General features: G+C 40.6%; 1 protein-coding gene across 22 annotated transcripts in view; it reads left to right on the top strand.

The window, feature by feature from the left end:
* The window catches only part of sipa1l1 (signal-induced proliferation-associated 1 like 1), a 392549-nt gene that overhangs the window by 305951 nt on the left and 73388 nt on the right, over nt 1-13210 (top strand). For all 22 annotated transcript variants that reach the window (XM_059954480.1, XM_059954471.1, XM_059954439.1 and 19 more), the window contains one exon: nt 6460-6734. In XM_059954480.1, the coding sequence (XP_059810463.1) occupies nt 6460-6734 (275 nt within the window). The remainder of the gene's footprint in view (nt 1-6459; nt 6735-13210) is intronic.

Genomic DNA, 13210 nt, shown 5'->3' with positions numbered 1-13210 from the left:
TTGCATTGCGAAGATTGCAGAATGTAAATACTCCGAATTTATCATGTCGTGACCTTGTTTGAACTCTCTCAAATTGGGGAAGTGAGACAAAGTGCCTTTCTGTAAACCTCTGGCAAGCAACGTCAACTTGCGCTGGAATGCCAAAACATCCTCCAACATGTGCAGGGCTGTACGTCCTTACCCCGTTGAAGAGCTGTGTTCAGCGTGTTCAGGTGCGCTGTCATGTCTACCATGAAGTGTAGCTTTTCCAGCCACTCTGACTGTTCCAGCTCAGGAAAGTTGAGCCCTTTGCTGCCCAGGAAAGTTTTCACTTCTTCCAGACACGCGACAAAGCATTTCAGCACCTCCCCTCTGGACAGCCAGCAATAAAAACACGTAGCGGTGTGCTACACGCAGTCAGTAAACTGCAGTCAAAGGTAGCTTTATTCAAACTAAACAGCCTTGCTTTTAAGCCTCCCTCAACCCGCCCCCCCATGGGCGCGGATGCTGCAAAAGACACATACTCACAAACCCCCGTAGGCTATCTCCCTTAGCCTGAACGCTGGCTAATTGTGAGCCGGTTCGGATGTGTCAGGAAATGGGTCGCCACAACGTCTTATTTAGATTGTACAAGATCACCATAATCTTCAAATTTAGATTTACATTTCAAAAACTAACAAACTAACATAAAATACATTTTAATTAAATACTGACCATGTAGCGGTGTGCTGCACGCAGCGCTAAAATTACGACACGGAGTCGGTAACTGCAGTCGAAGGAAAAAACTTTATTCGAAATCTTCAGCCTCACTTTTAAGCCTCCCTCAACCTGCCCCCCATGGCGCAGAGGCTCCAAAGCTCTGTGCTCGCAAACCCCCGTAGGCTATCTAATTGTTAGCAGGTTCGGATGTGCCAGGAAAAGGGTCGCCACAACCAATTATTTCCCAAAGCAACAGGGAGCCGCAGCACAGACGTAAAAGAGCCACATGTGGCTCCGGAGCCGCGGGTTGCCGACCCCCGGTCTAGGGGAAAAGGAGATCCAGCCACACACCAACCCCACCTCCCATACACGCAGGTGCTGTGGGAATCAAGTTTATGCCGTGCGCACACACACCATGTCAAACTCACACCAGATACCGTTATGAAATACACTTTAAAGATTTTACTAAAACTAAAAGAGTACTATGCAATACAATATATATGAAAGAAAAGAAAAAATAAAAGGCGCCAACTTATCAAAGTTCAGTCGGTTTAGTGCACATCGTTGGAGCTCAACCATCGAACCATTCGACCCCTCGTCACTTTCCTCCGACCTCCACGTCCTCGCTCCTGGGACCACCCCCGGTGGTCAACCGAGCAGTGCAGCGCACGTCCACCTTCCTCGGCGGCTCCTTCCCGCCTCCCCTGAAAAAAACGCAAAAACCCCCAAGCTCCCAGCCTCACCAGACAAAATATCATTCCCCATTGGTTAACAAATGAATACAATCCCCATATCAGCAAGTCTAAAGCTAAACAACTGCGAGAGAAACACTTATCAGACAAAGAAGCATTCCTACTCTTAACAAACCAAAGAAGCCATTTTGAGTAACATACACAGGACATTGTACACTCACAATGATCTTTTTAGGAGGCACACATATTACAGAAGGATATGTTGGATGTTACTGTGTCAGCATATTCACCTACACCATTACACCAGCCTTCTGTGGCCTTCCAGTCCAAGGAGCATAAGTAGTCCCTCAGCTTTCCAATAGCCTCAGGAGTCCATTGCCGTCTGATGGTCCTGCTTGGCTTAGACCAACGGTTCCCATCCTTTTATATCCCTAACCAATTGCTCCATAGACCCAAGTTGGGAACTCCTGGTTTAGACTGAAGCTTTGTTGTTTGCTTTTAATCCCCAAGGAAATCATGCTGTTGATAATAGACTTATTTTATTGTCTTTTCCAACCCCATCACTCCCACAGACAGCATTGGCGGTCAGGAGCTAGCAGATAATGAGTAATCCAGTTGAGGAAGGTGATATGCAGAATGATGACGGAGACTGAAAGGTGATGGGTGGAAGTGACAAATGGCTGAAGATGGTGGAATATGATTAGCAACCTACCTGCTGCACCATTATGTCATTCCTTTTAATATCGAGTTCAAAGTGTAGATTTGAGCACAATATGTGTTGTTAAAGTATCGGGGGAAAACAATATCCACTGAGTCTGTATCGGAGAACTCAAAAATACGAAAGGTACAGTTACTCTGATAGGATTATTCTGGGGACCCCAAAAGTCACTGGGATATTGAGGCAGGCAGATTAGGGAATGATTTTGATAGAACAGGGCAGTTGTAGTGAGTAACCAACTTCCCCAATATAGTCTAGGACTTCCTTAGCGAAAGAGATTTAGATAGGGAAGAATATGTTACGAGCATCCATGTACGTTTCTTAATTCAATATATAGATAGTTCCGACAAGCAGAGAGACTATACTGGACCTAGTATTGGGTAATGAGTACTGATCTTTCAGTGGGTGAACATTTAGGAAACAGAGACTAGAGATCCTTATGTTATAAGGTAGGTATAGATAAGGATAAATACAGACCTTTAGGGAGAGTATTTAATTGGAGCATAGCAAATTATGAAAATACTAGTCAGGAATCAGGATGAGAGGCGAGTTAATTGGGTACAGCTATTTTAAGGCAAGTCTAAATTGGATATATGGAGAATATTTAAAGACTAACTGTACAGGGTATAAGACAGGTAGGTTCCAGTAAGGAGAAAGGACAAGGGTGGCAAGGTATGGGCCATGGATGTTGAGAGGTGGTGAATTTAGTCAAGAAGAAAGAGGAAGCATATGCAAAATCAAAGCAAGACCTTGACAATTATAGAGGAGCCAGAAAAGTACTCAAGTAAGGAATGAGGAAGGGTGGGGAGTGTGGGGGCTCAGAAAAGTCCTTGGCAAATGGGACAAAAGAGAATCCCAAGGGATTCTTTACATACATTAAGAGCAAGAGGAAGCAGGTAGGACCACTCATGGATAAGGGAAGGAACATGTGCGTGGAGGAGATGGAGGATGTGAGTAAGGTCCAAAATGAGCACTTGCATTTGTATTTACTAAAGGGAATGACATGGAGGAAGAGGGAGATCAGTGTGGAGCATGCTAATTTACTTTGGCATTTTGAAATAAAAGAGGAGGTAGTGTTGGTCACAATTCCAGTAGCCTGTTTAAGTTCTGATTGGGTGCTGTCTGTAAGAAATTTGCAAGTTTACAATATGTCTCTTCTGAGTGCGCCTGTTTCCTTTTGCATCCCAAAGATGTGTTTCTCAAAACGTTCTTTGCCAATCTAGTATTAATGAACAGTAGGAGAATCAGATGGAAGTCTTTTGGCAAGTGAGAGAGAATAGTAAGTTCTGTAATGAATTTTCTTTGGTCTGGAAGCCAACATAGATTGGACTGAATGGCTCCTCCCTAATCCATCTGCACTTCTTAAATGGGTCATAAATTATTGCAGGCTATTTGCAGGATTATTTCTTCTGGCTAATTTGGCTTTTATTACTGTGGTGGTTTAAAACTGTAGTCATCAGCGAGTGATCTGTCTGATGATTGGGTAGGGTTTTGATGGTTTGTTAAAAAGCTTGTGCTGAAAAGTTGATTACAGACATGGTTGACTTAGTGGGCCTTTCTCCTGATATTGAGCATTACTGGGAAAACACAAGAGGCTATGCAAATTTGCTATTAGGAAGAAAGCGAAGAAGGAAGATGAATGGACTGTCAAAGCTGTATTTACCAAGGGAATTTGGGAAACAATTTTCAGCAGGGGACTAAATGCTTGAGGACAGAATCTGTTTTTGTGTGATTTGCCCCCACTGATTGTCATCATGATGCACCTCCCCCTTTTAATGGATACAGTTTGTTTTGAAGTGCCTCCAACATCCCGAGACATCAGACTCCCTGTTGATGAATGCAGATTAAAAAAAAAGTGCAAGTATTGCTGTATTTGGGAAACTAATAGCAGGCGGTCAGTTTTCATGGAGCTCAAGACGTTTGTAGATGCAAATTAGAATTGCACAATTTCCTTTCCTGTTTTCTGATATCAGAAATTTTTCCTTAAAGATTTGCCTCAATGCTAACTAACTTTATTTATATATTATATGTGCAATCAGTCAGTCTGTAGTTATTGATTTGTATTTTTAACACATTTTACAATTTTCCAGGTGGTGTGTTTTTATTAATTGTTTAATGACTAGGTGAAGCTTCCTGTCTGAAGATTAAGTCGGAATTAATTACAGGTTTATACATAACAGCAGTAAAATATTAATTCATAGAGATTTGAATACCAGTTATAACATCAATCCAAAAAAGAAATTAAATGCTTTGAGAGGTTTTGATTTGGCAAACCATTGTTTCCATTAAGTCAGTTTTCTCATTCTTCCTCCCTCTTTGCATTCATCCATTCACTTTATTCTTGTTCCCAAGTTGAGATCTAATTATTGGTTTGATTACTTAGTCATAATTTGAGAGTTTTATTGGCAGCTATTTAGTTTGAATAAATATTTGTTTTACTCTTTGTTAATTTTGTCTACATTTTCAAAAGCAACTTCTAAATCTAGTAGCAGTCTTGTTGAAGAAAAGTCTGAATGTTTTGCATGAGTAAAGCAAATAAAAGGCTGATTCATTAATTGTTGTACCTCATAAAAGCAGGAAGCCTTTATGCCTCCAAATTTAACTCTTCACATGTTCTGGCAGGCTTCCCAACATTCTGTAAACTTAAAATATTTCAAGACCATCTGATAGCCTGTACCCTCCCACGTATCTATCAACATGTCATATTTAATAAATGTTGCCGACTAGTTAACAAATATCTGAGATAAAAAAATTCTCATTCTTGTGCGTAATGTTTTCATTTTCTTATCCCTCCATTTGTCTGTTGCTTGTCTGTCCTCTGCATGTACACTTCAAAAGTCCCTGTGCCTCACTGTCAGTCAAATTCACAAACTCTCAAACTCCTAAACTGAACTTCTTTAAGGCCTGACTCTCTTAACCAAGCTTTTTCTCATCACTGTTTTTGGCCTTGGCTTAGTCCAAATACTATGTAATTGTGCCTCTATAAATACTTTGTTGTAGTTTTGAAGTTATTGTCTTAAATGTGCAAAATTAATGAAAAGTCTGACATTTCAAAACAATATCTTAAAGGCTGTGAATAGGAAAATGTATTTATATGAGGCTTTATATAATTCACAACTATCATGATCAGATTGTTACAAGTTTATTATCCTGAGCATAGGGTATAAATGCCATGAAAATTAGCATTTTTGTAGCAATAGCTCTACATTACATATATGACAAATATAAATTGCTTTAACATAAATTGCACATAACACACAACAAAATAAAAATAACAGCATTAGTGTAAATTGAAGAAAGTATTGTCCAAGAGAGAATTAAGCTTTTTTCAAGTCTGCGGAAGAACCTCATGACAGTGGGACAGAAGCTGTTGTTGAACCTTGAGGTGTGGGTATTCGGGCTCCTCTACCTTCTGCTTGTCGGCAGCATCACAGAGGACGTGGCCCAGGTTATGAAGGTCCTTCCTGAGTATCACCTTGTGTAGATGTCCACAGGGGTGAGGAGAGCTGTACCCATGAATTACTGGCAGAGTCGACTTCTCTCTGTAGCCTTGTGTGTTCCTGTGCATTGGAGTTCCAATAGAGGGTCTTGATGCAACTGGTCAGAATGCTTTCCACTGTACATCTGTACAACTTTATCAATCTTTGATGACAAGCCAAATCTCCATAAATTTCTGCAGAGCTGTCACCATACACAAATGTCTGCTCTCAGATAAGCTGCCATTTTCTTCAGTTGAGCATCGATGAGGCCCAGCCCTTAGTTTCATGCCTTCATGGTTGGACCCAGAATCGTTCCTCGAAGATGCTGACGCCCAGGAATTCCTAATCTACATAACATGTTACTAAACATGGGATCAAATATTCTAAGGACTGAGACAGCCATGATTGTGTGATGAAGCAGTTAACTGTCCCATTTCCAGTAGTCCAGTTTTCCCTCTTATTTTCCTGAAACCTGCTTCTCTTGTATATCTATCAACCAAAGCCTGACTCTCCTGCCACCTATAGTTGCCATTTAAACAATCAGCACGTCACTGGTACGTTGGTAGAAAGCAGAATGGTAACAGGTCGTGCCCAATGTCGGAATCAAACTTGGCTCACCAGAACTGTGTGGGAGCACAATTAACTGCTGCATCACACAGGCCTGGCTGTCTCTGACTTTAGAATATTTGATCCTGTGTTTAGTCACCTCTCTCAACTTCTCTTGTTTGCATCCTAATGTCAGTTCCAGTATATGTTACTGCAAAAATACCTGTAAAAATGCAATCTTTGTGCTGACACTGGAGTTTGTAACTATTTGTACACATAGACTTGCACTCTTTATGAAGCATTGTATTTGTTAACCAATCGTAACGTTAACTTTTTCCTCTTTCAGGTGACCACAAAGGGGTGTGAGACAGTTGAGATGACATTAAGGAGAAATGCTCTAGGCCAGCTTGGTTTTCATGTCAACTATGAAGGGATCGTGGCAGATGTTGAACCTTATGGCTACGCTTGGCAAGCAGGACTGCGGCAGGGGAGCAGACTAGTGGAGATCTGTAAAGTTGCTGTAGCTACTCTAACCCATGAACAAATGATTGATCTGTTGCGAACATCTGTAACTGTTAAAGTTATCATCATTCCACCCCATGAAGATAGCACTCCTCGCAGGTATAGTTTGTGAATTCTCTGCCATTCTAATCTGTCTGATCACAGTACTCTGTAGATTGCAGTTACTCGTTCAGTGTGATGGATACTCTGTGATAAGATCTGATTCACTCACTTTTGTAATTAAGAATAAGTTACTGCAGCAAGTTAAGTAATAGAAAAAGAAACTGAGTTCAGACATTGCAGGAGTATTTGAAGATCAATTATTTTTGGATTCCAATTATAATTACAGTCTATTAATCAAACTGCACTTAAATGGCACTGAGAAATATCTCGTGAGATCTTTTATGTTCGTAAGCTGATTGTGACCATGTTAATATGTTGCTTCATTCTTGATATAACATGATTTTGTCTAGTTCTGAATCTTGATGAGATAGATTTAGGTTGGCACAGTGGACCTTCTGGTACAGCCTAACATTTCCAGTGACACAGGTTCAATCCTGATCTCAAGTGCTGTCTTTGTGGAATTTACACATTCTCCCTGTAGGTTAATTGTTCATTATAAATTGCCCTTATTTTAGAGGTGAGTGACAGAACCTATGAGTAGTTGAGGGGAATATGGGGAGAACAAAGTGGGGATTAGTGCAAATGGGTGCTTGATGTTTGATGTGGACTTTGTGTACAGGTTGAGTGAACTCGGCCTTTACTTCTTGGAGTGATGGAGAGGTGACCTGATAGAGGTGTATAAGGTGATGAGAGGCATTGATCATGTGGATAGTCAGAGGCTTTCCCAGGGCTGAAATGGCTGCCACAGGAGGGCACAGATTTAAGGTGCTTGGGAGCAGTACAGAGGAGATGTCAGGAGTAAGTTTTTTTACACAGAGAGTGGTGAGTGCATTAAATGGGCTGCTGGCAACAGTGGTGGAGGCGGATACAATAGGGTCTTTTAGGAGACTTTCGGATAGGTTCATGGAGCTTAGAAAAATAGAGGGCTATGGGTAACCTTAGTAATTTCTAAGGTAGGGACATGTTCGGCACAACTTTGTGGGCCCAAGGGCCTGCATTGTGCTGTAGGTTTTCTATGTTTCTAAAGCGTTTGTTTCTGCGCTGAATGGCTGTGAGTCCATTTGTAAGGTTCCTGAGATTGTTGTTCATTTTGCCACAGTAGAGACAATCTGTATCTTTCAGCCACTAATGATTGTTTTCAGCTTTCAGAAGTTTTTCAGGTTGGATATAAGGATCGCATATGAGAGTATGCACGACAAGCATAGATGAGTACGTGATAGTTAGAATTAATGTAGTGTTTTTATGCTCTATGACTCTATCACGTAATTGCTGATGGCTTGGAAACAACTGAGGTTTGCTCACCTTTGACTTAATCCATTAGTGAAAGCATGTCACCTACATCAGTTGGATAATCTGCCCACATCTGAAAAGATGACTAATTAGGCTGTCTTCTCTGGATGAGCAACTCACACATTGTGCTGCTTTCTGGTTTACAAGGGTGCAGAGAACTGTAATAGTTCATACCAGGGACTCTCCCACAGACGCCCTCTGCAGAAACACTCCCTAATGCTTAAGCTGTAGTTAGTTCAGTTTGCTTGCCAAAGGAATACTTTTGTTCACTCAGAACTTATGCAAACTATAGTGTCTAAAATCAGCAGTCATTTTCAAATGTCTCAGTTCTAGGTCCCTGGGATCACTACAGCTGAATTTCAATGATTGGGAAATCTCATGTTTACTGTGCCATTTTCAGGAAGGACCCAGTTTGTGATTTGTGTCTTAAAATTACAAATGCCTTTTCAGATAAAATGAAATTATGTGAACATAATTTCAGAACCAATGTCAAAATAACATTTTAAGGGAATGAATGGGCACTGAGACCATAAATGTTTATGAAAACATTAGATAGAGCTCTTATAGATAGCGGGGTCAAGGGATATGAGGAGAGGGCAGGAATGGGGTACTGATTGTGTATGATCAGCCATGATCACAGTGAATGGTGGTGCTGGCTAGAAGGGCTGAATGGCCTACTCCTGCACCTATTGTCTATTATTGTCTAAAACTTTAATAATGGTAGGTCAAATTGATATGCCTAGTTCTTTTTAGAAAAAAAGTATACATTTTACAAGCAGGGGTGTAGAGCAAACAAAAAGCAGTCATCCAAACTAATGCTTAATTTCTGAATGAGAATTGTGTTCAATTGTATGAACTACCCTTTATGAATGATGTTAAGTCCTTGAAAGGATGTCATGAAAATTTCAAGAATGTTATCGGGAATGAGGAAATCCAGTCCTCTGCAATATCTGATGTTGCTCTCCTTCAAGCAAGGAAGTTGAAGAGAAGATTTATTGAAATGTTCAAAATCAAGGTGCTGTGATAGAGTGGAAAATTTGTCTATTAGCACAGGAGTTAGTAATTGAAAAAACTCAGATTTAATATAATAGCCAAAAACTAAAAGGTACAATGAGATTTTGCTTTGTACAAACACACTGAAAGACTAGTGGAAGCAAATTCAGTAACAATTTTGGAAGATCTTATTGGGTACTGCTACTCCAAAGAAAGTTAATGTGCTTGAGCGCTTTTAGTCCTAGTGTCTGAACGTTCACACGTATGCACCCACTACACTTTTGTAAAAAGACATCCACTTGGGCTACACATTGTTCAGTTCTGTACTGTGAACCTTGTCATGGCATTTCTGTAGCAAAACCACAGCGATATCATCATCCTATCACTGCAGGGCTTGGTGTAGAATCAAGCAATGAGGCATTCTGCAGAGTCTGCCTGAAAAGGATGTTGCTGGGTTGACCAGTATGAAATGCTCAGTGTCTGATGAAAGATCCATCACCCCTTGTTTGTGTTTGTCTATGCAACTTTCCCCAAGCTGGACCTTTCTCAATGAATGACCAGTGATCACCTTTTGAGCCTATTACCATGAAGCCATCTTCAGGCTTGGGAGAGTTATGCAGACAGGCTTAATTGCGAATACATCACTTCAATAGGAGTAGTGAAGGAGGCATAGGATCATGGCCATATGCCAACGCACTGCTGCTAGTCCCACACTCGCCCTACTGGGCAGAGTGTAGCCTTGAATCCTGCAGTTTGGCATTGACAGGCACAAGCAGCCATCACGTGTTACAATGAGATCATTTTAACTGTTACATTGCTGTGTGAGTTCCAGTGGAGGCCTGAAGCCTCAGCCAGGTTCCTGGCGCAGTAGCATATCTTTTACCTCTGATTTCCCCAGGACTCGTGATTCCTGTGTGTGTAATGAGATAATTACTGACAAGGAAAAAGAACATGATAGTGGGACTCTTTGGATCTTAGATGAGCTCAGTGGGTTTGCTTTCTGTTGTATGATTTTTCAATTTTAAAACTGCACCTGAAAATTTCATCTGTAGTGGTAGAAAGTCAGAGCTGTATTGTGAGGTTTCAAGTCATTTTAACCATTGAGAGATTGTGGTTGATTTTTTTTTCTGTGAACTAAAACTTTTATAAGCACTGTTATCTCCTCTGAAGCTGCTTAGTGCCAGGCGGCTCTGTTGGAATTCTTTGAGGAAGTAATAAGCAGGATGTTTGTTGTTTACTTGGATTTTCAGAAGACCTTTGACAATGTGCTGCACATGAAGTTGATAAACAAGATCTGAAGAATGGCTGACTATTAGAAGGCAGAGAGTGGGAATGAAGGAGGCCTTTCTGATTAGCTACCAGTAGTTTTTCATGTTCTATGTTAATGATCTGGATGGTAGAATTGATAGTTTTCTGGTCAGGTTTGTGGATGATGCACAAACAGTGTTGAAGAAGCAATGAGTCTGCATAAAGACTTGTACAGAGGGTGAAGAAGTGGCAGATGGAATACAATATAGGGCAGTGCACTTTGGTAGAAGAAATAAGGGCATAAGACTACTCTCTAAATTCAGAAATTGGAGATACAAAGGGATTGGGAGTCCTAGTGCAGGATTTTCTAAAGGTTAACTTGTAGGTTCAGTTGGTGGTAAGGAAGGCAAAAGCTTGCTTTTGAAAGGACAGGAATATAAAAGCAAGGCTGTAATTCTGAGATTTTATAGGTCAGACTGCATTATTGTGAACATTTTTTGGCTTCTTATTTAAGAAAAGATGCTCTCTCTGATGCTGGAGAGGATTCAGAGGAGGATTACAAGAATGGTCCCAGGGATAATAGATTAATGTATAAAGAGTGCTTAATGTTTCTGTGCCTGTACTCAATGGAGTTTAGAAGGATGAGGGAGTGCTCAATTTCTTTGACCAGAGGATAGTGAATCTGTGGAATTCATTGCCATACGGCTGTAGAGGCGAAGTCATTGGGTATATTTAAAGTGGAGGCTATGGATTCATGATTAGTAATGGGAAGAAGACAGAAGAATGGAGATGAGAGGGGAAATATATATCAGCCATGTAGCAGGTCGGCTCAATGGGTTGAATAGCCCAATTCTGCTCCTATGTCTTATTCTTGCTCTTAGTTTCCTTTAGACAATTTGTGATCAAGGTAGGATAACTTGTAATATCTGTATGATCCAGTACCCAGATCAGGAAGTCCACCTGACAGATAAAGTGGCATGGTAATGAAGTGACCTTCCATTGTGACACATTTATCTAGAACCAGAGTTACGGTATTAACTGATCTTAAATTATTTTGCCTTTGAAGGTATTTGTGAGGTCATACGGAATAATGCTGCCACTCCTGCTCCTTTTTTATGCTGGCTGTGTACCAAGATTTGCATTTCAATCAAAGCAGTGGGTGAATCTTTCATCCTGGTGTACAACTTGACTTTCAGTTACCATTCTATCCACTTCCCTGTCTGCTCAAACAGTCAGTTCTGATCAAGAGCTGCAGTGTTCTTACTGCACAAGCAATCTTCTCAGCACCTCAGCCTCAGAATTAAATTGCATGGGTCGAATTGAAGCCTCAGATGTTTACAAACAATCTGATTGGTCCTTTTTACCAAGACTTGGATTTTTGAGTTATTTTTGATTCAGCTGGGGAGTTCTTTTCTGGTTGTTGTGATTCTTTGACAAAATCACCCATCATTAAGTAAAAGCTTCAAACAAATCGATTGACTTTCAACTTCTATAATAAATGGCTTCCAAGTTGATCATGTGAGGGATGATCTTCATCCATTGCTGCCAAGGTCTTAGAATCTCTGGCCAGCCAACAATTCTGGATTGTATGCCAGTAGTCATTGGACAAAATGTCAGTAGTCATTAGACAAAAGCCACATTCATATAGCAAAATGCAAAGAAAACTTTGCAAAAGGTTCTGCCAGTTCCAGTTTTATCATGGTTTGGTGGCATTGTTTTAAGTTATTCTTTTAAAACTGAAGAATTCAGTCCTGCCTTGAACAGCACATCTTGTGCATAATTAAACTTGTTATTACACAGTTCAGTGGGCATCATTCTTGTGTACAGCGTACATGGTTGTGCAATTCAGTTATCCAATGCCTCTGTCATTCAGCTGAACCACAGTCCTACCTCTGAAACTTTTGGAGGAACAATACAAAAGTTGTTGAAGGCAGCAGGGACCGAGATCTGTTGCCTTCTGAAGGCACAGCTTCAGCTCCAGAATGCCTGAGCCACTCTTCCCACAGTTGTTTTGAATTCCTCAGTGTCCAGATCAGCAGCCAATGTGGCTATTTGCAGCAAACTGTAGGAGTAATTCCACCAGTTCCCTCTACTACTCATTCTGGTGCCAGGGTCAGTACCTCATTCAGCACAAAGCACCTTGCTACATTACCCCACTCTCCTAAGCACAGTAATTAACTGTCAACCTGCATCACCTCAACAGGCAAGGGCACTTACCACGTGGAACTTTTAATATTTCCAAGGTGGAGTGACAGTCTACTAGTATCTTTGTTTGGTAACCTCTTCCCATTCCTGCATTTTATTGTCTTCCCCCACAAGAATTGTAGGACAAAACGACAAGGGTAGGTCCTCAACATTCTTGCTGGCAATTAAGGAGTTCAGAGAATTAAGAGAAAACTGAACATGTAAAACAATAAACTTAATTTTTTTAATCCTTTCTTTTCTGATGACCCCTTTGGCACAGATTTTGAAAGCAAATCAGTAAGTCTATACATTCAATCAAATGGAAGAATAATACTGTTGTTAATACAGCACTCTTGAACATCACCTTTCATCCTGTTTGCCTTTCCTGATGCTTTTATAGTAGCTATAGCAGAGTTGGTGGATAATTGCAGGGAAAGGGGCTACAAATTGCCTCAAAGATTGATCACCTTTGCATTATCTTACCATGGTAGACAGCAACAGTCTGGACTAGTAGACTAGGAAACAACTATATTTTGCACTGGTGGATTCATGAATAATGTCTTTATGTGTCAATGACTTGCTTAGGCAGTCAACGTCCACTTGATGTGCTTTGAAAGTGATAAAGACCGCTAAACCATAATGCTGGATATTGGGCTGCCAAATAACATCAGTATCATTTTAACTTATCCCATTTGTTCCTTGAGAGAACTGAGGCAAAAAATGAAGTTAAATACATTTTTTACAATATAAAACCAGAA

Source organism: Hypanus sabinus, chromosome 2 (genome assembly GCF_030144855.1).
Source record: "Hypanus sabinus isolate sHypSab1 chromosome 2, sHypSab1.hap1, whole genome shotgun sequence".
Lineage (NCBI taxonomy): Eukaryota > Metazoa > Chordata > Chondrichthyes > Myliobatiformes > Dasyatidae > Hypanus > Hypanus sabinus.
The sequence above is the reverse complement of the archived record's forward strand: the minus strand, read 5'-3'. Positions and strand labels throughout refer to the sequence as shown.